At 38.1% G+C, this 25996-nt stretch overlaps 1 protein-coding gene across 16 annotated transcripts in view; it reads left to right on the plus strand.

The window, feature by feature from the left end:
- The window catches only part of RUFY3 (RUN and FYVE domain containing 3), an 84877-nt gene that overhangs the window by 22369 nt on the left and 36512 nt on the right, over positions 1-25996 (plus strand). For 12 of the 16 annotated variants that reach the window (XM_059065775.2, XM_059065779.2, XM_067035799.1 and 9 more), the window contains one exon: positions 25725-25898. In XM_059065775.2, coding sequence (XP_058921758.1) covers positions 25725-25898 — 174 coding nt within the window. Of the gene's footprint in view, positions 1-10317; positions 10372-25724; positions 25899-25996 lie in introns of all 16 variants that reach the window. The other 4 variants (XM_059065776.2, XM_067035807.1, XM_067035800.1 and 1 more) reach the window with 1 other exon arrangement.

The raw sequence follows: 25996 nt of genomic DNA on the forward strand, positions 1-25996 counted from the left end.
GTTTGTGGTAGCAGTAATGTTCATGATTATGGATTGTCTGAAACAGTAACGACATTGAATCCTTATTCTTTAGCTAACTATTCCCATTCCCTTCTTTTGGGTAATTTTACTTATCAAATGTTTTTGTAAACTCCTTTTCAATGCTTACCTATTTCAACCAGGCTGTGATTCTGCACTTTGCCGAAACCCTGATTATTCTTGTTGTTACACTATTCCCGCTTTAGATTCTCCGTGCTGACATTAAATTAGGAAAGGGTTCATCAATGAACCTTCTCTAACAAGTCCAATATCCTTCATCTCCTGAATCGTTGGATACTGTCTGTGTCACTTGATTGAATGCACTTGAAATCAGTCTCCAGTGATTTATTTTAACCTATGTGATTCATATTTTATGAGATTATACAGAAAGTTCTTTAGGGTGAAACTTTTCTTTTGCATCCTTCAGCAGGCCTTATATTACTGTGTACTGTTTATTGTAGCTATCTAACACACTTTAGGTGAACTCATTAATGCCTCATAACCCCAGAAAATAATCACTTTTAAAAGAAAAGATTATGAAAAGATTATTGGAATACCTTCCCTCCATTACACATAACTTATGGTTTCTGGGTATTTTAAATTTTTAAAAATCATTTATCTCATATTATAGACTCATTGTATCTTATTTCAAAAGTGGAAGTTTAGTACAACAAATAATTTGTTGTTGTTTAAAATATCTATGAATAATATTCAGTGCTGATGAAAGTGTGGGAAGGCTCAGATAGGGCTCTGCTAGTAGGATATATATTGGTACAGCCTTTTTGGAAATCACTTTATTGGTATGAATCAGGAGCCTTGAAAAATTAAGTTCCAGTGGTTTTACCAGCTATCTATCCTAAGGAAATAATCAGAGATAAAGGCAAAATATGTAGGTATATTTTATCACTGTATTATGATTTATAGTAGCAAAACTTTAAATGCAACTTAAATAACCTAACAGGAAAATTGTTCAATAATTGTAGAACATCAATTCAACAAACACTAATAATGGTGTTGTGGAAGAATATTTAATGGCAGAGGGTATTTTTAAAAATATAGTAAGTTTTAAAAGCTGTCTCTCAAGCCACATATACACTGTGGTCACAGGTTTTTTTTTGGGGGGGCTGCGTTGGGTCTTAGTTGCCACAATTTGATTTAAATATAGGTACACGTACACACATGTGAAAGGAAATGTACCAAAAATGTAAAAAAAGTGGTTTTCTCTGGATAGTGGAACTACAGATGATTTTTATAGTCTTCATACTTCATTATGTCTTCCAAATATTCTACAAGAGGATATATTACTATAATCAGGAAACAATGTTATTTTTTTCTTTAAAGAAAAAAGCTTAATGAAAACTGTAGATGTGCAATCATCCATCTTTCTAACTCAGAGTTAAGTACCTTCCATGACAGAGTTTCCCACATCCATGAATAGGAGAAATAGCCTATAAGTGGAGCTACTGCTTTAGATTCAATTTCCACTATAATTTTTTAATATTTCTAGTAAACATTTTGAGTTTTTCCAGGTCCCAGGTCAGAGTTTTATTTTTTGGCATGCTTTGTTTTCAGAGCTGTCTAAATGCTGCATGCTGTGCACAAGGGTGACCCACAGCATTTAGACTTAGGTGCGTTTAGTACAGCATTTGATTTATTCCTTTCCTGTGTTCAGAAAATAAAACCTGAGTTGTTAGGATTCTCTGTTTTACAGAATCGTTCTTTGCTTTCGCTCTGGCACACCTCCTTTTGTAATCTGCCCTCAGTGAGATTATTGGAATGTCTGTTGCCACCAACCCGGTTAGCCTCATAGTCAGGTTCTCTGAATTGTGATTATGTATGCACAGGCAGTCTTTGTGGACTTCTCAAAGTGAAAAGGTTATAGCTTTTACTAGCATCTCAGAAGCCTACCAGACAAAGTTCTTTGGACAAGGTTCATCCCTTCTTGTTCTGCTCTGGGAATAGTCTGGCTAGTCACCGTTACAAGGTAAGTTTTACCCACTTGCCTCTGAGATTTTATAAAATCCTAAATCTGGGAGAGAAGTATCAGCAAAGTTCCATTTGCACCTCAATCTGTAATAAAACCATAGAAGAGCTACATGTTCCTCTGAGCTGACTGTAATGTGCTCTCTGTAAAATCAGCTTTCTCCTTCTGATTTCAGGTCTGCTTTCAGTTTCTTCCCAACTCCCTAGTACTTCTATCACTGGGGTCTGCTTTAGTTCCCTGTCATTAACCACAGTGCCTTACTCCTGTCTTTCCTCTCTATTGGTGAGCTTTTACTGGACTGTTTTTGAAAGGAGCTTTTACTTTAATTTGTGACTTCCTTAGTGTAGTTCACATTAACTCTTCTTTGGGTTATCAGCGCCTAGTGCCAGAAGGTTATTTGTTCTAAGCTAATCACGGACGTCTTTATCATTTTCCAGAGGTAAATGCTGTATCAGATTAGATAACTAATACTCAGTGATGGATCTCAGATTGGAATTCAAGCTGTTGGATTCCCAAGCCTGGGTACCTGTGAGACCTGGCTAGGAAGAGAGCAAGGCTGTCATTTGAGAGCACCCACAGTATTCTCTGCGCTTCAGTGTGGTTCTGTATTATTTCGGGTTTGTTGGTTGCGCCCCTTTTTTTGGAAGGTGGAGAGTATAATGGGGCATGATTTTCCTTTGCTGTTGTTCCAACCCCACTGGGACTGCTACGAAGTACTTTTGAGTACAGGGGAGTGAATACTAAAATTCATTCCCTTGCAATTTTTTCTATTTGAACTTTGCCAGAGAACAAATAGATGAATTTGATGAGCTTAGAAACACATGTGTAGAGGGACAGTGAAACATACTTACTGTCAGATGACCCCTAAGTATTTATTTTTCATCATAATAAAATTTCCCCCAATAAAAAAATATTATGTCAGCATATTGAAAATAATGGGGTTCTCTTAGAAAAATATATTTAGAATTAGTATATATATATGAATTTTAGTGAAAACAACTTTATTTTTCTAGTTATAAAAATAATATACTCACATTTAAGAGTCACAGAATACAGACAAGTAAAAACTATAAAACAGTAGAATTCACCTAAAATTCTAGCACCTATCAGTAACCACTGGTAAGGTTTAGCAACCTGATTCTCTTTTTTAATATATACACATGTGGTTCGTTTACACACTCGCACAATTTTATGCATGTAAGGTCATCCCATACCTGTCTTGTGTGACCTGCCGTTTTTCTCTCCACTTCAGTAAATAGAAATCTCTACTGCCTCGTTTAATGTCTTCACTTGTTTGGATGTGCCATAATTTCTTTACTTCCTTATTATAGATATTTAGGTTATTTCTAAATTAGGCTACCCCAAACAGTTTTGGTACATCATTATGTTTATAATTTGAACACTTTTCACTTGAACAATTTCATTTTTAGAAGTGGAATTTCTGGGTCAAATAGTAATATATTTTACTTTTTCTATACACATTTCCAAGCTGCAATAAACTAAAAAAAAATTTAGTGCCATGGTGTCATGAATTTTCATATTGGCTGCCTCTTTGCAACTCATTTTTATCTTTCGCCACTGCAGTTGGTTGTGGTTTCCCACACTGTATTAAAATCTGAACTTTCAAAGGAAACAGTTGTGGGTTTTTAGGACAGTTGATTTAAGCAGCTGCAAACTGCATGATAATGTTTTATCTGTTTTTTTGGGGGGGCGGGTTTCTTTGAGCTAGTGACAATGTCCTAGCAGAAGAGAATGAGTTTTACTGTTGATGGTACAGTGAGAAATTTCACACTTCTCTAAGATTGCTATAGTTTACTTTCTGCAATGAAAAGGCTGCTGGAATTTCTTTTTTCCTTCTCCAAGAACTGTAAAACTTAGGGTATGTATGAGATGTACTCTGTCTTATCTGAGAATTTCACAGTGTCCTCTTCTATGGGCAGCAGCTACCCAGCTGAGGTCCAGTTAGTCAGAGACGTTATTTTCTGCCATTGCAGCCATTCAGGCAAGAGGGCAAAGGGTCTCCTGATGCAGTGGAGGCCCCTTTTTTTCCATCCCCTTACTCCCCGTCAGGCCCTGTGTCACCTAGTTGCTCACCTGACTTAGGAATCTGTTTTATCTTCTTTTATCTAATACCAATCCCTTTTTACCTTGCATCATAGTTACGTAGTTCTCAAGGGCAGTGTCTATGGATATTTCATCTTTGTCTGTTCTGTACAGATTAACTGTCCTAACTGCCTTATTAAAGCCCTTTGCTCCTGGTTCGTGCTCAGTAAATATTAAACGGCTCAAATGTTGATAACTGTACTGAAAAACCTGCATTCCTCCTCCTGTGTCTCTCTTTTACTTTCAAACAGAACACTTCACTTTCGACACTTCTTGTCACCAAATGTGTGGGATTTTTCCCAATACCAAGCAATTCTGTGACACCAGCTGGGTGTCCCACAATTTTAACTCCTTTCTGACTCTGTCTACCTGGAGATAACATCAGATCCCACAGATAAAAGGCTCAGACCCTCAAGACTGTTCCCTCCTACCCCACAACCATAACACTTCAGCTGCCAAATGCAAGTTGTAGGTCCCCAGGTCACCCACCACTTCTCTCTGGCTCGGCTACAAATCGCAGGTTCCCATGACCTCCTCTCTCTTGAATTCAGTTATTTGCTAAACAGCTCACAGAACTCAGGGAAACACTTAACTTACGTTTGCCAGTTTATTAGAGGATATGATAACGGAAACAGATGTACAGCCAGATGAAGGGATACGTAGGGTGAGGTCTGGGAGGGCCCAGAGGACAGGAGCTTCTGTCCCTGTCTAGTTGGAATGCATCACCTCCTGGTGTGTGACTGTGTTTACCAACCTGAAAGCTTTCGAACCCCATACTATTGGGATTTTAAGGAGGCTTCCTCACGTGGATAAGACCAATTATTAACTCCATTTTCAGCCCCTCTCATCTCTTCAGAGAGGTGGGGGAGTGTTGCTGATAATTCCAAGCTTCTAATTTTGGGAACCAGATCCCATTCAGGAGACCACCCAGAGTCACCTGATTAGAGCAAGAGATGCTCCTAGTGTTCTTATCACTTAGGAATTTATGAGGTTTCAGGAGGCCTCTGTCAGGGACTGGGCATGAAAACCAAATATATATTTCTTATTATAAATCATAGTATCACAGTAACTTAATATTACTTTTTCCAGGACCATTTATATTTCTTTGCTGATATTTTTGTTTTTTACTATACTTTGGGGAGAAGATAGACCTTGGCCTAAATTACTGGTTTGTTATAGCAGGACCTCTTAGCGTTTTTTTAAGTTAGTTTGACAGTTCCTCTGCTAATATTTATTATTAGGTTACCAACCTAATTATATTATTGTTTAACAGTGTCTCAGCTGCTAAATTTGTCCTTAGTCTACTTACATTGATTTATGTTCTTTCCCTGTGTTTAATAGTTAGTTTAGTTTGTTTGTTTTTTTCCAATCCCATTCTTTGAATAATTATGGCAAATATACTTAGAGGACTCCAGTTTGTAGCCAAATCAAAATACAGGGCACATATTGGTTTCTTACAAATGTAAAGTTGACATTGAGTACCTGTGATTTACTAAGTACTTTAAATTAACATTTGCTTTCACAACAGTCCTTCAGAGCTATTTGTGATCAGTGGTTGGGGCTTCAGGAAGGCTGTCCCCTCAAGAAACTCTAGTAAACTTTTAAAAAGTAACACTCTAAATCAAAGACACCTAGCCTCAAGGAGACAGTGTAACTTGGTTACTTTTGTCTCTAAACTTGACTGTAACTCCCTTGTCTATAGTAATAATACTCCTGAAGAGAGAACATATCAAGAAGAAGAGAGATCTCACAAGCCTGGGTACATAAACAATGGAGAGGCACTTTGAATCTATCTGTTCCAGCGCTTCTCAGGAGGGATGGAGTTTCAGCTCTTCCTCATGGAGAGAAAAAAAGAAGTAGCTATGCAGGGTCCAATGTCAAAGCTAGGCCCTCTTTTACCAGACCACACTGCATCATCATTGAGTCACCACGTACCGTAAGAACAACTATTTTACAGTACCACCTAATTAAATATTTCCAGAGCTAAGTAAATTAGTCTCCACGTTTAGCCAGGAAATGGTTCAGTGAACCTCAAATATCCTGTGCTTCCTAATTCAGGGCCTTTGTATAGTTCCAGCCTGTCTCTTATCTCTTGACTTTAAAAGATGTCTTTGTTTATATGCATCTTAAAAATAAGATGATAGGGCTTCCCTGGTGGCGCAGTGGTTGAGAGTCTGCCTGCCGATGCAGGGGACATGGGTTTGTGCCCCGGTCCGGGAGGATCCCACGTGCCGCGGAGCGGCTGGGCCAGTGAGCCATGGCCACTGAGCCTGCGCGTCCGGAGCCTGTGCTCCGCAACGGGAGACGCCACAGCAGTGAGAGGCCTGCGTACCGCAAAAAAATAAAAAATAAAAAAATAAAATAAGATGATAGAGTCTGTTAGGAGCAGCATTTTCAACCATTTAATCCAAGCGTTTAGAGTGGAATGGTGGTCCTGACGTTGCATTGGTCTCATGGCACCACACCCTGTGACAGTCCACTTGGCATTTATAAGGTAAGCGCGCTCCTTTCCTTATGAGTCAGTGTTTTGAGTGAACTGAGGCTGTCTGTTTAGCCAGAGTAACTTTGGAAGCTCCCCTTTACCATTCACTTTAATATTTATAGTGCACATCTGGCACAATTCTGACTGCTACAGCTCTGAATTATGCATTATCTAGAGCAAAATTTTAATCCAGACCTATCTTTTGTATCAACCAGCAAGGCTTTAGATTATGCTTCTTTGCAATTTGTGAATATGTATTATGATACAAATTAAAGGTAATATAGTTTTTTAGACCAGGCTAAACATGCTCAAGGCAACAGAGTATTATCCCTAGAAAAAGGAAATGTTCTGGGAAAGAGACAAGAGTTGGTCATGCTGCCACCCACCTCTTTGATTCATGTATTAGATACTTTTGTTTTTATTGTTGTTGTTTTAATAATTTGAACATATTCCAGAGGGCACAATTTTAAAAAAATCTTTTATAAATCCTTCTTTGGGGGTTATAAAAGAGCATTACGGTATCCATTCTTTTTTACAATAAAATTGTGAGCATGCCAAGGTAAAGTGGGTAGTAACTTTAAAAGGAGAAAACATACCTTTTACCTTTCTGGGGAGGAGGGCTCTTTTAAATTGATTCCATCACTGTGACCCTCATAATTTTAAATTTTGTTTTAGAAACAAAACACAATATGTCTGGTTGGAACAGAAAAGTGCTCTAGATGGCCCATGCCAAGGGGAAAATCAGAGAGATCCCTTGTACCCACACCCATTTCCACCTAGAAATTCACTTTCCTGAGCTCTTCTTTGTACAAATCTTGGAGTTTCTTTATATTTTGCTTTAATAGAGTAGACTTTTATTAGGTGAAAAATGTAGTTTTTAGTTAAAGAAATGAAGAATAAAATAGGAAGTCACCTTATGGATTTTCACAAGGTCACATGGCAAGTCTGTATGGCAAACTAACATGATCGTTAAAAGAATATTCTTATGAATCTATAATCCTACATAATATAAATCTGTAGCATATTATATTTTCAGGGGATTATACTTGAAAATCATATATGCAAATATATATATGATGTATTTTAATACAAATTCATTGTAAAATAATAATATTGTGTTTTTTCTGTATTAGATACTTTCTAAGTGTTCTAGATATAAATCCAAAAAAAAGCTCTTAAAACCAAAAGCAGGGCTTCCCTGGTGGCGCAGTGGTTGAGAGTCCGCCTGCCGATGCAGGGGACTCGGGTTCATGCCCCGGTCCGGGAAGATCCCACATGCCGTGGAGTGGCTGGGCCCGTGAGCCATGGCCGCTGATCCTGCGCATCCAGAGCCTGTGTTCTGCAACAGGAGAGGCCGCGGCGATGAGAGGCCTGTGTAACACACACACACACACACACACACACACACACACACACACACACACACACACACACACACACAGCATTTTTCATAAATTTGCCTGAACTCATTTGATGCTAAAACATGACCTGAATTTACTTAAGGCTATTTAAAGTCTTTATCCTATTTAATTTGAATATCCATATGTTTCCTGCAGAAATACTGATGTGCTTGCTGGTGAAGTGCTGTCTCAGGCCCTGCTGGTTCTGCATGTTGGCCTCAGTATATGCCATTTTACCTTTCTAAAAAAAATAAAATTCTGCATTTCAGAATACATTTGGCCAGAAAATATTCAGATAAAAGATTTTGGACCTGTGTTTACTCTTTTACTCCTTGCAGGAGGGCTGTAAGATAGGTACTCCTCTTGTCCATGGTTTATAGATGAGGAAACTGACTGAGGAAAAACAGATGAAGTACCTGGACCAAGGTCATACAGCCAGTAAGGGGTGGAGCTGGGATGTGAGCCCGGGCGTTCCAGCTCTTGAGTCTGTTCTCTGAACTATCATGTTCTCCTACCTCTGTTTATAAAGTGACTTGCTTGGGATGTTGACAGAAATTAGGAATTTAATCCTGGTTCTCTGAGCTGTACTCCTGTGCTTGGTTTTCTAAGTCATTAATTTCTAAACTTTTGAATTGGGGAACAGTACAAGTGTAATAGGGTATAGGTACTTGCATTCTCTTTATATTACCTTTTATATTATTTTTTATATTGCCTGTCTTTGTGTCTGACCTAACCAATAATCTTTATATATGTAGTTTTCAAAGAAGTTCCATTTTAATCACATATCACTTTACTAGATCCCCATCTGCTTCCCTGTTTTCTGAATTTAAATTTAAATTTTAGCTTTTTATATATTTGTGGGGTTTTTTGCATGTCTTTACAGGGTAACTGAACATATATTTGACACTAGAATGAACGCTTACAGTCCACTTGAAAATCACTATGCCACTTGAGAACCAAAGTTGACCAGTTTAATTACAGTGATAATTTAATGAACTAGTGAGTAGGACAAGTGATAAATTCTTTTTCTGGATCATTACTCCAAGTTATTGCTTCAGATCCTATGCTGGCTTCCATGATAAATTTTTCAGGAAAGAGGGCTTATCATGGGCAAAGTATTCTTTGCCCATTTTCTCATTTCTGTTATGCTTCATCCTCTGAGAACTTACCTTTATTTGTTGCGTATTTACACATATAAAATTCACATGATTTTGTGAGTTTAATTATAAATATTGCAGTTGTGTATAATACCATGGTTTCAGAGTTACTGAAGGATGAACCTAATCCATTAAAAAAAAATTCTATAGGTTCTCAAAATTCATTTCAGAACAGATAATGATCTTACAGCTTTAAGACACTATTAGAAGACACAATAATAAAGTATCTATTATATTTGTAATCTTGGCATCTGTGTCCTTTTGTCTCATATGGAATATTCTGTATACAAGAACACTGAGTTTATAGTAAGAGGGGAGAGAGAGTACTATACTTTTAACTGAATAAACACCTGTCTTTATTGAATTATAAGTGATTTATCTTCAAAACAGCAACTTTTCCTTTATTTTTGTTTGGGGGAAGGAGAGCTGTTTGGGTGGAAGGCTCGGGAAAGGTTTTAGGTTGTTCTTTGGTTGTTTTAGGAAAAGTCACTAGTTTTGCATCATGATATTTGGCCTGAGTCTAAAACGCATTCCACATGTTTTTGTTTGTTTGTTTTTGCGGTACGCGGGCCTCTCACTGCTGTGGCCTCTCCCGTTGCGGAGCACAGGCTCCGGACGCGCAGGCTCAGCGGCCATGGCGCACGGGCCCAGCCGCTTCGCGGCATTTGGGATCTTCCCAGACTGGGGCACGAACCCGCGTCCCCTGCATTGGCAGGCGGACTCCCAACCACTGCGCCACCAGGGAAGCCCCCACATGTTTTTTTAGCTTCACGGAAGGGATCAAAAGAAATACTGAATGAGGTCACTGTTGTGTACACTAGAATACAGAGTCTCATCTTGATTTTCAATGGGGAAAAAAAAAATCTGTTATTTATGGGATATACAGATCCCATAGAATATCTGTGAAATTAGAAGCCTTGAAATTATTAATCTTAGCTTTGAGACCTATTTAATAGTCATAGTTGATATTTCTGCTCAGTTAGTGTCACATTCCTCTTTGGTTATGTTCCCAGTGCTTTTCACTTCTAATCTCTGAGTTAAAGCCCAAAGAGTTCTAGGCGCCTATCCCCCTTTCAGTTATCCCTTTTGAAACCTTGTTTTTAATAACACTTTTCTTTCTTGGCTTGCATGACATTTTATCTTTCTTTTCCTTTCTTTTTGCTGTTTGCAAAGACTCTTGGGAGGATTTGACAGATTTGGTGGAGCAAATGCGCGATGATACAGAAGGTGCGTGCCACACCAACATCTTTCAGTTTTCTTTTTTTTAATCTTCTAACCACCTTTTGATTGTTTTCCATAAGAGGAAGTGTCCGCTTTAGGTTTTATTTCCCATGACTGTAACTGGAGCAGTAAGCATATTCACCAGATTTTCCATGCAGGTACTTCGTACAGAATTAGGTTTTCAGAGTCTTGCATTTAAAAATCTTTCTCTTTCTGGTTCCAAGTAAAGTGGGATTAATATATGTTTATGCTGTTGCTTTAAGATAATAATATGTTCAAAGGGGACTTTATTTCTTATATTGTTTTTCTATGCCTGTTTTTTCATTTGTTAGGAAGATGTAAATTTTTTTATCATTCATGAAAAGAAATATATATATGTATTACCATGAACAAGCAGTTTAAAAACAAACAGATCCCAGGAACTTCAAGTATTTGGTCTGGAATGTTGCTCTGATTTGTAGATTTCCCATAACATTAAGTCATTTTGAGCTTGGTCATGTAATAGCATTCCTTTCTGGTGGAATTACCTTGAAAAGTACCACATATGTTCAAATGTACGAAGGTTCCCCAAACCAATAATTATTTCTTCTGTAATTGGCACCTAACTTTAGGGATCTCAAGGTGATTTACACATTTTATAATAAAGATAGAAAAATTGAAGTTTGGGTCCACTTTATCATTTTACATTCTCCCACTTTGGCTGGGCACCTGCAAGTCCCCCAGCTTCAGTGTACACTCTCCTAGCACACGCACACCCACCACTCTGTCCACACTGGCCTTTTCACTGACTGCATGAGCTGACCTCAGCCTCCTCTCCTGCCTTGTTCCTGTGACATCCCACCCGGAGCATTTACTTCCCTTCTCCCTCCCCCTGTGCCCCCCACATCCCCATTTAGTCTAGATGAGAGCTCTGTGAAGCGCTCCCTGACAGCTTTGGCCCAGTTCATTTCTCCATTCACTCAAGTCCTGCAGAACGTGGAGCTTAAGGCTTTTTACTTGTTCTCTAATTCTTGTGTGTTTACATTCCTAGTTAAAGTGTAAAATCCTTGAGAGCAGAGATTGTCTTAAGCTTCTTGGTATTCATATCAGCCTTAGGACAGTATTGTCCTCCATAGATTTGGTCATACCAGACAAAAAACTAAGGCAGTTTTCTCTCTCCAGTGATGACCAATAGTTTCTTCTTCAGCACTTTACTCTGAATGAGCAAATTATCCTGAGTTTCATCTCATTTCCTATAGTCAAACTGTCTTTTTATTCCATCTTTGATTCTACTTTTAATATAATTAGTTACATGTATTTTGATGAAAAGGCAGATCAGTATTGTCTAGTTGATTGACAGTTCATAGACAAGAAAAAAAAGGACAGTGTTGATTCATTCAGTGAGTACTGATGTTAGCTGCCATTATCATTATTATTATTATTTACCAGGCACTAGATAGGTTTAAGGTTTGGATTCCTTTAATAGACTATGTACTAAAGAAAAATGCTGCATATAGGCCAACAAATCTGTACCCTTCTTGGAAACTTCTTCCCTATAACTTAGCCCTGGCAAAATTCTATTTCTTTGATACAAGGTACAACTGCAAGAATCATGCCTACTGTAAGAGTCAGCCTCCTCCTTTTCATTTCTTTTTTGCTGGAATTTTTGTGAATGATTGTCATAGGTGAAATCAAAAAGGGAAAACCCCAGAAGATGTGTGAATTTTTAAAATTATAGTATAGTTGAATTACAGTGTTGTATTAATTACTGCTGTACAGCAAAGTGACTCACTTATACACTTATATACATTCTTTTTCATATCCTTTTCCATTATGGTTAATCACAGGATATTGAACATAGTGCCCTGTGCTGTATGGTAGGACCTTGTTGTTTATCCATTCTATATATACCCGTTTGCATCTGCTAATCCCAAACTCCCAGTCCATTCCTCCCCACACCCCCTCCCCGTTGGCAACCACCAGACTGTTCTCTATGTCCCTGATTCTGTTTCTGTTTCATAGACAGGTTCATTTGTGTCATATTTTAGATTCCACATATAAGTAGTATCATGTGGTATTTGTCTTTCTCTCTCTGACTTACTTCACTTAGTATGATAATCTCTAGTTACATCCATGTTGCTGCAAATGGCATTATTTTGTTCTTTTTTATGGCCGATTAGTATTCCATTGTATATATGTACCACATCTTCTTTATCCATCCATCTGTTGATGGACATTTAGGTTGTTTCCATGTCTTGGCTATTGTACATATTGCTGTTATGAACATAGGGGTGCATGTAAGAAGATGTAAATTGTGTTACTTTGATGATCTTAGTAGATTACCAGTAAAGTGGCATATGGTAATGTTGGCCAAGAACTTATTTATAGAAAAGTCTTTCTGGAATATAGCTTAAAAAAGAAAATCAGAAGGGGAAGGAAGGGGGAAGGAAAATGGCTTTTACTTGTTAACTATTTTTGAGTCATTTCATCCTTGTCTTTTTTATACAATTTTCTACATCTCTTCTCATTTCAGTTATATGAAATGCTAGAATTTTACTGTTTACATAACTTAGAGTTTTTTTAAATGAGTACTTGTAACAAGAATGAACATGAGTTATGGAGTATTATCCACATGTAACACCCAGAGCAGCTCAGGGTCTGGGGAGGAGCCTGCAGTCAGAACCGGAGAAAGCTGCTGATGTATGTAGGCTCAGATCTTGTCGGGAGACCTTCACTGCTGAGCTGTTTTAATTCTGTTTCTTATCTGTTGTTATGGATGTGTCATAAGAGGTGGCTTTTTAATAGGAAAAGTGTTAACACTGGCTTCCAGCCTCCTGCAAATCTGCTTTTTTTTTTTTTTTTTTTTTTTTTGTGGTACGCGGGCCTCTCACCGTTGTGGCCTCTCCCGTTGCGGAGCACAGGCTCCGGACGCGCAGGCTCAGCGGCCATGGCTCACAGGCCCAGCCGCTCCGCGGCACGTGGGATCTTCCCGGATCGGGGCACGAACCCGTGTCCCCTGCATCGGCAGGCGGATTCTCAACCACTGCGCCACCAGGGAAGCCCCAAATCTGCTTTTTAAAATAACAAACTCTACGAGGTCACAGATTTGAACTGTTAGCTTTGGGGTTTGGTTTTTCTTTTATTGTGTTTTTATTTTGGCAAAATTGGAGGTTTTTCTGGTGAACTGATTTCTTACAGTGATGGTTGGTTTTACAGTCAATGTGTCTGTAACTCCTGTCTGGTAGTATATGAAATGTCTTCTTAGGGTGGAATCGTGTCATGCTTACAACATTGATCAACTATCTCACATCTCATCTCATTATATGCTATTAATTTGGGTCTAAAAGTTTTGAAACTCACTAGAAAATTATGAAGATTAAATGAAATAATAAAAGCACATGGTTTACTACCTTTAGCTTCTCAATAAATATTGAATTCCTATCTGTACCTACTACAAACCTTTTAAACAGATTATGTGAACTTGCAGTTGCCCAGATTACTCATCTCTCTGAGCATTGGAGTGGCTGGGGCATTACTTGAATTAGGGAAATAATATACTTGTATGAAATAATACCTCATCAAGATGCCTTACTGGTTCCTTGATATATTTTGTGAGTTAAGACTTGATGTCCACCATTTTGAAAAATGGAAGGAACATATCTAAGAAATTTTCTTAGCATCTAGCACTGTATCACGTAGACATTCAATGAAGGTTTATTTTAAATTAAATAAAAATTTTAAACTTAATGGAAGACCATAATAATTTTGATAGCTAACAATTTTTTATTCCTTTTTAAAAAAATTTTTATTTATTTATTTGTTTTTGGCTGTGTTGGGTCTTTGTTGCTGTGCGTGGGCTTTCTCTAGCTGTAGCGAGCAGGGGCTACTCTTTGTTGCAGTGCACAGGCTGCTCATTGCTGTGGCTTCTCTTATTGCAGAACATGGGCTCTAGGCTCGCGGGCATCAGTAGTTGTGGCTCGTGGGCTCTAGAGCGCAGGCTTAGTAGTTGTGGCACATGGGCTTAGTTGCTCTGCGGCATGTGGGATCTTACAGGACCAGGGCTCGAACCTGTGTCCCCTGCATTGGCAGGCAGATTCTTAACCACTGAGCCACCAGGGAAGTCCCACAATTTTTTATTCTTAGTACATCCCAAGCATTTCTAAATGCTTTACATACATGAACTTGTTTAATCTTTAAAACCCTATCATTATCTTATGGATGAAGGAAGTAAGCCCTACAGAGTTAAGAAACTTTCCCAGTGGAATACTACTCAGCAATAAAAAGGAACGCACTATTGATAACCTGGATGGATCCCTCAAGAACTATGCTGAGTGAAAAAAAGCCAATTTTAAAAGTTACATACTGTGTGATTCCATTTATATAACATTCGTGAAATGACAGCACTGCAGAAGTGGAAAACAGATTAGTAGTTGCTATGGGTTATAAGGAGGTAGGAGACAGGAGGGAAGTGCTTGTGGCTGTAAAAGGCCAAAGTGAGGGATCCTTGTGATACAGTTCAGTGTCATATCCTGGTTGTGATAAGTTATTTTGCAAGATGTTACCTTTGGGGGAACTAGGTTAAGGGTACACAATATCTCTCTATTATTTCTTACAACTGTATGTGAATCTATAATTGTCTCAAAATAATAAGTGCAAAAAAAAATGAAAGAAAAGAGAAAAGGAACTTGCCTAGGGTTACACAGCTAGGGGAAGAGTTCAAGTAGAGTTCAAACTCTAACAGGCTAGCTCTAGAGCTTGTGCTGTTAACCACTATACCAAAGTTCAGACCTAGTTGGCTCTCAAAAATACTTTTTCATCAAAATTCCATACACACATCATTTATTTCTAAATATCTAGAACAAAAGTTTCATGAAACAATGTATAACCTTATACCGTAGGACATACTAAATCGATTTTTATACCCCACTAAGGGGTTGTGACCTTTAATTTGAAAGATAGTCCAGTATCCCATAGTGCCTCTCTGGTGTATATCCATTTCAGCTCTAGCTACCAAGATATAAGCAAAAGAGCTCTTCCAGCAATGCCAGTATGTTGTGTTCTGTTCCCAGCCTATAATTGTTGGCACCCTTTAAAGGCCAGTTACCTTGCATCCTTCTATTTCTCTTTAAACCATCTCCTCTGATAGAAACATCTTATTTCTAATCATTGGTACTATTATCCCTTGGCTAGTGATTATCCCAACCCAAACTTTAGTTTGTATTTACAACTATGTGATGAAAATTATGTTTAGAATGCTTCCACATCATTGTATCCTTTATTGTATCCAAAGCCAAGCTGATTTTTACCCCTTACTTCCAAAACAGTTATTCAGTTTTTTTCATTTCCATATTCAGCACAGTATTCGAGGCTCACAGGGCAAAAACTTTAGCTTATTCTTGACTCCTCTGTTTCCTTAACAGGTCCAGTTCTTCAGGTGAAGCCATTTTGATCCTTTCCCCCAAATTCTTCAGATTCACTTTGCATAATCCTTTCAGACTAATCATCCTGAAACAAAGTTCTAATCATACGACTTCCCTGCTCAAAACCTACAGTGGTTCCCATTGCTGGCTTCCTGGATATGCAGGTCTAGTATTAGAGACCTGTCATTTGACTTTACCCTTCCTGTTTTCCAGTTCTCCCCAGAAAGAACTCCTCACTCCATTCTTATTTCCTTCACCTCACTTCACATACCCGTTCTCCCCACTTGGAATACTTTCTTCCATGTTTTCTGTGAATTTCATATTTAGGGTCTGCCTCAATTCCTATACTGGAATTTATCATGCTTTTAACTATATTACTTTTGGTGTTGTCTCATTTGGAGCACAAGTGTACAGTATTCCAGGGAGTTAAGTTAAGGGTAGAGATTATTCCTATATTTTGTCAAGATTGGGTTTTACTCTACTTAACAAACTAAAAAATTAGCCTATTTCTTGGATACTGGCGAAGAACATGACAAAAGACTTTATGTCTCATGACACTGCAAGCAGTCTGAGCATCAACACATTTGTGTCAGTTCCTCCTGCACCAGAGTTGCACCTGGGAGACACTGTATCGCTTAGAAAAATGCTACACATGTGGTGGTTCTGTGTTGCAGCTGAGGAACACAGTTTGGGGAACCGTTGTTTTTATAGGAAGCAGTAGGAAAGCCTCCTCTCTTAAGATGATCAGTTGCATAAACAACCCTGAGAAATGGCCTGGGTAAAAGAGCATTGAGAGCCTTGCAGTCTTGATACAACCCATAAAGACATGTAGTAGCACAAGAAGTCCATGGAGGATTGTCTGTCTCAATATCTTACAGGTTAGATACAAAGAAATTTGTAATTTCCCCAATATCCCTCAGGGAATATGAGAGAGACAGCTCTAACTCTTCTAGATCAGAGATCTAACTATGCTAGATCACTGTGTTGCCCCCTGATATTTAACTTATTTCTATGGAGTAAATTGAGCAGAGTAAGGAACTCCTGAATTTGTACTTATCACCTAAATTTTCTATGTTGCATCAAAACAGAGAAGACTGACTATTGTCCCAACTTCTAGATGTTCCCAGAAATCTTCAGGGTATTCTTCTGTGGTACAGAATTCTTCAAGTTAAGGTACTTGAAGATGTTTGGGAAACTCTCCCAAACTAAAATTGATTGTATTATGATATGGGAGGCCAGTGAAGAAGAAGAAAGTGTGGTTTCTTAGGAACTCTTGGACAAGCTGGAATTAGAAACAGACATTTTTTAAAGATTAGAGAAATGGATACCTAAAAGAAAAGTGTTGTCCTCTATCGCTCACAACATTTCTGACACTAAATGTGTGGGGAGGTTTTCCCACACCCACCAGTTCTCCAACACCAGTTCAATTCTGACACTGTCTGCTTGGGGTTAACACAGACTCCACAAGATGCCCCCTCACTTTAGGTGCCAGTAACAAGTCTAGGTTGTCACCTGTCCTTCTGACCAACCAGCTATAAATCAGAGGTTTCTATGACCCCTCCTCAAGTTTTATAATTTGCTAGACTGGCTCACACAGCTCAAGGGAAGAGTTTACTTGCTAAATTACAGGTGTATTGTAAAAGGACACAACTCAAGAACAGCCAGATGGAAGAGAAGCATAGGGCAAAGTATGTGGGAAGGAGCATGGAACTTCCATACTCTCTCTGGGCACATCACCGTCCCAGCAACTCAATGTGTTCACTAACCACAAGCTCTCTGAACACTTTCCTTTAGGATTTTTATGCAGGCCTCATTATGTAGGCATCATTGATTAAATCATGGTCTTTGATGTTTGAGCTCTTTCTCCAGCCCGTCTCCCCTCCCTGGATTTGGAGGTGGGAGGGAATGGCTGAAAGTTCCAACCCTCTTATCACACCACTGGTTCCCCCTGGCAACCAGCCCTCCCATCCTTAGGGGCTTTCTAAAATTCACCTCATTAGTATAAACTCTATGTTTGAAAGGGACTTGTTATAAATAACAAAGATGCTCCTTTTATAATACCTTTAACTCTGGAGCTATTTCAGAACTAGAAACAAGAACCAAATACAACAAAAAAGATGCCCCTATGACTCTTATCACTTGGGAAATTACTAGGCTTTTAGGAGCTCTGTGTTAGGAACTGAGGGCTTAGATAAATAGAGAAATTGATTGATTTCTTATTGTTCCACAATACCTGACCAAGAAAAAGTAAGAGTACATAGACAATTGTTTTGGAATGTTAAATAACCAAATAAGCTTGTTCATTTCAATGCTAATGCCAATCAAAAGGGGAATTTTGGTTATGTTCAGGGGTAGAAGAAAGCAGCACTAGACTCTTATTGGAGGCTTAGCAGTTAAGCCTTGTCCTGAAGCTAGAGAAGTTAGAACCTGTTTTTTATTTTTAATTATGAAAAATTTCAAGTACGTAGAGAGAGTAGCATAAGAAACCCTAACGTTTCCATCACCCAACTTCAATAATTATCTATATTTTATTAATTTATATTTTGGCTGCGTTGGGTCTCCGTTGCTGCTCTCAGGCTTTCTCTAGTTGCGGCGAGTGGGGGCTACTCTTTGTTGTGGTGCACGGGCTTCTCATTGCGGTGGCTTCTCTTGTTGCGGAGCACGGGCTCTAGGCGCACGGGCTGCAGTATTTGTGGCTCGCGGGCTCAGTAGTTGTGGCCTGCGGGCTCTAGAGCGTAGGTTCAGTAGTTGTGGTGCACGGGCTTAGCTGCTCTGCGGCATGTGGGATCTTCCTGGACCAGGGCTTGAACCTATGTTACCCTGCGTTGGCAGGCAGATTCTTCACCACTGTGCCACCAGGGAAGTCCCGCCATTTGTATTTCTTTGGAGAAATGTCTGTTGAAATCCTTTGCTCATTTTTTTTTTTTTTTTTTTCTGTACGCGGGCCTCTCACTGTTGTGGCCTATCCCGTTGCGGAGCACAGGCTCCGGACGTGCAGGCTCAGAGGCCATGGCTCACAGGCCCAGCCGCTTCGCCGCATGTGGGATCTTCCCGGACCGGGGCATGAACCCGTGTCCCCTGCATCGGCAGGCAGACTCTCAACCACTGCGCCACCAGGAAAGCCCCCTTTGCTCATTCTTTTTTTACTGGGTTATAGTAAGTCCCCTACCTACAAAGGAGTTCCGTTCTGAGAGCACGCTTGTAAGTACAATTTGTTCATTAAGTCCAACAAAGTTAGCCTAGGTATCCAACTAACACAGTCAGATATATAGTACTGTACTATAATAGGTTTATAATACATTAATACATTAAAAAACAAACACAAAAAATAAAACATTTAATCTTATAGTACAGTAATCTTACAGACGTCTGAGCTAACTTACATGATTGGACATGGGAACGCACATTTGCATCTTTGAACGTTCTCAACTTGAAGGTTCGTATGTAGGGGACTTACTGTATTTGTCTTTCATTGTTGAATTATAAGAGTTCTCTACATATTCTGGATACTGGATCTGATTTACATTTTTTCTTCCCATTCTATGGGCTTGTTTTTTCCTTAATAATGTCCTTTGAAGTGCAAATGTTTTTAATTTTAGTGAAGTCCAGTTTATTTTTTCTGTTGTTTTTGCTTTTGGTGTCATCTAAGAAAATATTTGGTCATATTGCATAATCCTTTTTATATGTTGCTAGAGTTGTTTTGCAAGTATTTTGTTGAGGGCTTTGCATCTATATTAATAAGAGATGCTGATCTGTAGTTTACTTATGATGTCTTTGTCTGATTTTGGTCTCAAGTAATGTTGGTCTCATAGCATGTGTTGGGAAGTCTTTCCTCTTCCTCTGTTTTTTGGAATTGTGAAGAACTGGTAGTATTTCTTTAAATGTTTGGTAAATTCAGTAGTGAAGCCATCTGGTTTTGGCCTCTTTATGGGGTGTGTTTTTTATTACGAATTTAATATCTTTACTTATTATAGTTCTATTCAGATTTTCTATTTCTTCTTGACTCAGTTTAGGTAGTTTATCTTTCTTAGAAATTTTCCTTAGAAATTGTTTCATCTAGGTTGCCTAATATGTTGGCATACAGTTGCCCATAGTATTCCCTTATAATCCTTTATGTTTCTGTAAGGTCAGTAGTAATGTCTCCTCTTCGTTTCTGATTTTAGTAATTTGAGTCTTTTCTCTTTTTCTATTCGTCAGTATAGCTAAATATTTGTTAATGTTGTTGATCTTTTCAGAGAGCCAACTTTGGGTTTCACTGGTTTCTCTCAATAGTGTTATTTGCTGTTGATTTCTGCTGTGATCTTTATTATTCCTTTCTCCTGGGGGCTTTCTACTGATAAATGTATTTATTGGTTGGCCTTGAGGAAGCCATCTGTGAAATCATGGAATTATGACATGCTAGAGCTAGAAGAGCTAGGTCAGTGCTTCACAAACTTTAATGCACATACAAACTGCTTTAGGTTCTGTCCAGAATCTGATTCAGTAGTACCATTGGAGCCCAAGTTTTCCCATTTCTGAAAGCTTCCAGGTGATGCCAATGTTGATGTTCCAGGACCACACTTGGAGTGGCAAGGATCTAGTTCATTTGATATCAGAGTCGTTGGTGGGGTTTTCCAAGCCATGTTGTTTCACCCCATTCCACGCATATTAATGTGCCCCCTGCTTGAGAATTAGTGCTGCAATTAGTCATTATGATTGGTGCGGGTGTGTGATGTCTTTATAAAAAAAAAAATTACTGAACAAGTACGTTTACAGATGAGGAAATTGAGGCCCCAAAGAAGTAAGATTCCTTGCCTGACATCATATAATAAGCTAATTAGCACAGATGATTCATATCAAACAGATTGAATAGTGGGTGGATATAATCTTTCTGATGATAAGGCTTAATTTTTGCAAAGTATATCTTTGATTATGCTACTACTAAGGAAAGGTAGCAATCAGGATAAATGAATTAGTGATTAAATTTTCTTGATGAACTCCTTTAACAGATTTCAACCCAGAGAAAATATTATTTAAGTGAATTTCCTCTTCATTATTCTTGAGTAGAAGCTTATGTGATATCTGAAATGACATTAAGGAGAATAGATAAATACAGATATGGATACATATATAGATAATCTAAGGGTCTTAAGACTTTATTGATTATTTTAAAATGAGGATTGAGTAAAAGTTCATAATTATTTTGTACAAATAAGTGTCATCAGACTAGTTAAATGGTGTTTTATTAAAGATCTTTTTAGTACTTTCAGTGATTTCTTTCACTATCACAGACAACTCATTTTATGCTTAATTTTATACTCTAAGAGCTATTACGGCAAAAGTTCAAAGTAGATTTATTTAGGAATCATTGGTCTTCAGTCATTCTAAACATCAAGTAAGCTTTCCTTTCAATATCTTTCTGTTAGTTGGTCATTTAAAATCTCATATTAATGCTTTTAGGTATCATTGGGAAATTTTGGTAGGACAACTGTTTTGTTTCACATTAAGATCGAAAGTAACTGTTGTGCTACCTATGAATTATTCCCACTTTACCAAGAATTGGGTATGATGTAACATACTTAATATTAACAGAATGATAAAGATAACTTACTTTTCCTTCAATTATTCATAAAACATTTCAATATTTCGGTATGAACCTTAGTCACTGTACTATAAGGAGATAAAATAGGGTCTTGGTTAGATGATTGGTTTGCAGAACAGTGTGACTCACTGTCACTCTTAGCTATGTGACTTGGGGTCCATTTTTGTCATCACTATTGACTAGATGAACCACATGACTCTGTAAAGTTTGTTAGAATTTCCTCATATGGAAATTAGCAGCCTTGAAGAGGTGTAATGAAGACCCATATGCTCTTAAAAGGACTTTGAAAACCAATATAGTTTATTATAACTACAGTCATTTCTACATGGTTTCTTTAGTCAACTTCTCCTACTATGTTTCCCACCAAGGTGATTTGTACCACCGTCCAAATGTATAAACAATCAAATAATCTGTCTTCTTCTTCCCTCAATCCAGCTGGTGATCAAGTCCTGAAATCCTAACATTCTACCCCTAGAACATCTCTCAGAGCTAAGTCTGTCTTCTCCACAAGCATGCACTGCTCCAATTCCATCCCTATTATAATTTTCCTCCTCAGCTTTTGTGGTAAACCCTTGCTTGCTCCCCAGCTTTGAGTTTTTATTCCTTTTCGATCCATCTTCCACAAGGTTGCTAGAATGGCTTCTCTAAAATTCAAATCAGTGACATTACACCTCACATCAAAATCTTTACTGACTTTAAGGTAAAATCCATATTCCTTAAACAAGGTCCTTAGCAATCTCTCCCTTACCTATTTCCCTTGTCTTATCTCACAACCCTTACTCACATGTATCATAAACTTATGGCAGTTTTTTGGTTTTTCTTAGTATGCCATGTTCTTTCATATTTCTGTTCCTTTACTCAAGCTGTCCTTCCATCCTACTCCCTTCACAGCTCTACTCCTAACCCTTCCTGGCCTGACTAATTTCTCTTTGTTCTTTAAGATTGAACTCAAAAATCTCATCCCCTGTATTTGGCACCTATTTCTATATATTAATTTTGTATTGTGCTACCTCTGTGAATTATTATGTTTTTGTAAAAAGTTTACTTTGATTTTTTCTGGGTGTAAAATCAGATTGTATGAGAGCAGTAATATATGATCCACACTTTTATAGTTTATACGCCTCCAATTTCTTTATCTTCTCTAATTGCGTTGGTCTTCCACCCTCAGTACAATGTTAAGTAATAGCCATGGGTAATGGACACTTCTTAAACTTTCCCTCAGAATACATCCAATGGCAGAGGAAATTGTATCGGACTCGCAGCTTGCCTGAAATCCTACATTACTTTCATATCTACTATCTTAGCCTTAAAAATATATATAAAATTTACATTTGATTCCATAGAATGCGTATTTATGGCTTAACATAAAAACATTTTAATTTATTTGTCCTGAAGTAAAATTAATCTTTGTTGAAGATGATTAATGTTTATCCTGAAGTTTCAAGTATTCTCTGTAAACTGCCCTGTTTTGTTCTCCAGACATCTGTATAATCCAAGTTTGATAAATAGTAAGCACTTGAATGTCAAGGACTAGGTCTTTTATCTCTGTATTCCCAGCATTAAATACAGTATCTAACACCAAGGAGATGTTCAATATTTATTGAAAAAAATGAATGAATGAATGAATGAACAAAAGCTCACTTCTGGAAAAATAGTGTTAAATGTTAGCATTGTGAATAACTGCAGTTTTAATTATTTTTCTCACAGAAAAAGTATGACAGACAACATTGTAAAAGTCATGCACTTTAAAATAATTTTCTGGTCTATATAATGAAACAGAACTTTTTAAAGCTTTTTATAGTTAAAAGTGTAAAATACATAAAAAAGATCACATAAGTACTCAGCTCAATGAATTTTCACATACTCACCAATTTCACAAAACTAACACCCCATCAAAAGGAGAACTTTACCTGCCCCTCAGAAGTCCCCCCGTGCTCTCTTTAGGTTACTGCAGCCCTTCCCTTTTTAACAGCATACAGGGAATTCCCTGGCGGTCTGGTGGTTAGGACTCCACCCTTCCACTGTAGGGGGCATGGGTCAGTCCCTGGGCAGGCAGCTAACATCCCGCAAGCCGCATGGTGTGCCCCAAAAAAACCCAGCCAAACAAACAGCATACATTAGTTCCACAAAATCTTTTTTTTTTTTTTTTTTTGGCTGTGCTGAACCACTTTGATAATAGTAAGCCTTAAATAATCGTTGAACTTTTGCATTAATTAAACAATTAATAATGAGCAATAAATTCTTTTGAGCTCTTATGTCTAGTTGTCAAATTACCCTGAATTTTGTTTGACTTTCTTCCATTTGTTTAGAGTAGTAGTTCTCCATAGGTAGGAGATGTCTTTCAGGGGACTTACGGCAATATCTGGAGATATTTGGGGTTGCCATGACTAGAGGGTGCTACTAACATCTAGTGGGTAAAGGCATGGGCTGCTGCTAAATTTAATTCACAGAACAGCCCCCCACAAAAAGAATTATCTGACCTCAAATGTTAGTAATGCCAAGGCTAAGAGTAATATTTTCTAAAGAAGGGGTGGGTTGTTTATGTTTGATGCAGGTTAGTTCAAATAGGTTATAGCACCATACTAATGGAGTCTAAGGTATCAGGAATTTAATTTCCCTAGGCAGTAGTTCATCTTTCTGTAGTTTAATGCATCGCAGCCACTGACCAGATGTCCTAAACATTTTTGCTACTGATTACACGAAGAACGAGATGAGGCAATATAGAAGAGCCAGTACCACTGCTTCTGGAAAAATGCCTCAAAGCATCGTGTTTTGTACATATTCCAAATCCAGCTCTCCCACGTGCCTAGTTCTCGCTAGGTTGGAATTCGATTATTTACTTTGACTAGGAGCATTGCTTCATTGTGTTATTAGCTCCCTGAATTATTGGTCAACAGACTTAAGGCAGATGGAGTGGTACCTTATGGACTGCCAGTTAATCCAACTTCAGCCACATTTTGTTATGTTAAATGGAGACTCCAGTAGCTCTCCACAAACATTCATGGATACCCACACACCCCTGCCCTATTCCTTTCTCCCAGGGATTATGGAAGGTTGGAAGCAGTAAAGTGCACATAAATGCTGATAATACCGTTGGAAATTAATATCTGATAACATTGTTCTTCTTGGCGGTTTGTCAGGGGGTAGTTTTTTGTGTATTTCAATGTCCCTTGTGGGTTTATTCCATTCTTGGTAAGTTGACCTACAATGAACAGAGAGAGCCAGATTAGAAGCATGGCCCTAAAACATGTGTTGGTGTGCAAGAGAGAATTAATTAGTGGCAACAGACACCAATTCTGACTTTCCTAATAAAGTATCCTCTAAAATTAATTACCTCAGAAAACACTACAACAAACCAAGATTTGTATAGTGGGCACTGTAAACCTACAAGTCCTTAAATTTAATGGAGAAGATGAGCTTAGAATTTGACTATTTGATTCTGCTTCATTTAACTGTGAATGCATATCTAAATGAAAACACTGTGTGAAGAAAATTACTTGGGACAATTTGAATGAAATCTCTGCTCTGTGCTGTAGCTTGTTTCTATTATGGGAGCGTGGCTTTTATTAGTACTACTTTTAGTCCTCCTAAAAAAGGTAAAATATTTCATAAATCTCTAGGCCTTTTTCAATTTGTATAGAAATGTAACATATTTAACTTTTAGGAGGATGTCAGGTAAAATGTGGTACTTAGTCCCTTTCCTCAGGGAGTTTAGTTGGTTGATGAGAGCCACATGCTCTATGTTAAGTCGTAAAAAATCGGGGAGTTGATTAAGTTCTAATACTTCATTATACTAATAATGTTAATTATTTTTAGTTCATTTAGTAATGCTTAGTTTAAATAATAATGCTAACTAGTATAAATACTAATAATGCACATAGCATATTTGGAACAAAGTTTAAGCGCTTTATCCTTTTTCTCTACATTGGCTTTATTCTTTAGAGCGCTTCACAAGCTGTAGAGAATGGGTGAGGCAGGGCAAGGGTGGAAACAGCCCAGTATGATTGCTGTGCAGTACTGAGTTGTGATGGACCCAGGTTAGGCTGGTAACAGAGACGGTGGTGAGAATATTAAAAGACTGTACTCAAGGCTCAAAATTTTATAAAATAAATACATTTTTTACTGTTTCACCAAGAACATTCCTAAGGGAGACTGGCATCTTTTTTTTCTGTTTAAAGCAAAGCACATGGTGGAGAAGAATACAACAACTAATAGTATAATTTGGTGCCAAGGCCTTGATTCTTGCTAAGACACCAACAGTCTTACCTGCTCTTGCTTTTGCACCATCAATACAAATGTCAACACAGTGAACTTATACTGAATTTTTTAATGCGCTATTTCCAGTAACCAGGCTTCATCCTTTTCTCCTTTGGCTGCAGATCCTAATTATCTCATGGCTAACGAACGCATGAACCTGATGAACATGGCCAAGCTGAGTATCAAGGGCTTGATTGAATCTGCTCTGAACCTAGGGAGAACTCTGGACTCTGACTACGCACCTCTCCAGCAGTTCTTTGTGGTGATGGAGCACTGCCTGAAACATGGCTTGAAAGGTAGACCATGGCCTCAAAATACAAATGTGCACACACCTGTTTCCTAGAAATACATGCTCCAGAAGAGAACCATTCCTGGTGGAACCAAAGAATAAGAG

This window comes from Kogia breviceps, chromosome 6 (genome assembly GCF_026419965.1).
Source record: "Kogia breviceps isolate mKogBre1 chromosome 6, mKogBre1 haplotype 1, whole genome shotgun sequence".
In the NCBI taxonomy this organism is placed as follows: Eukaryota; Metazoa; Chordata; class Mammalia; order Artiodactyla; family Physeteridae; genus Kogia; species Kogia breviceps.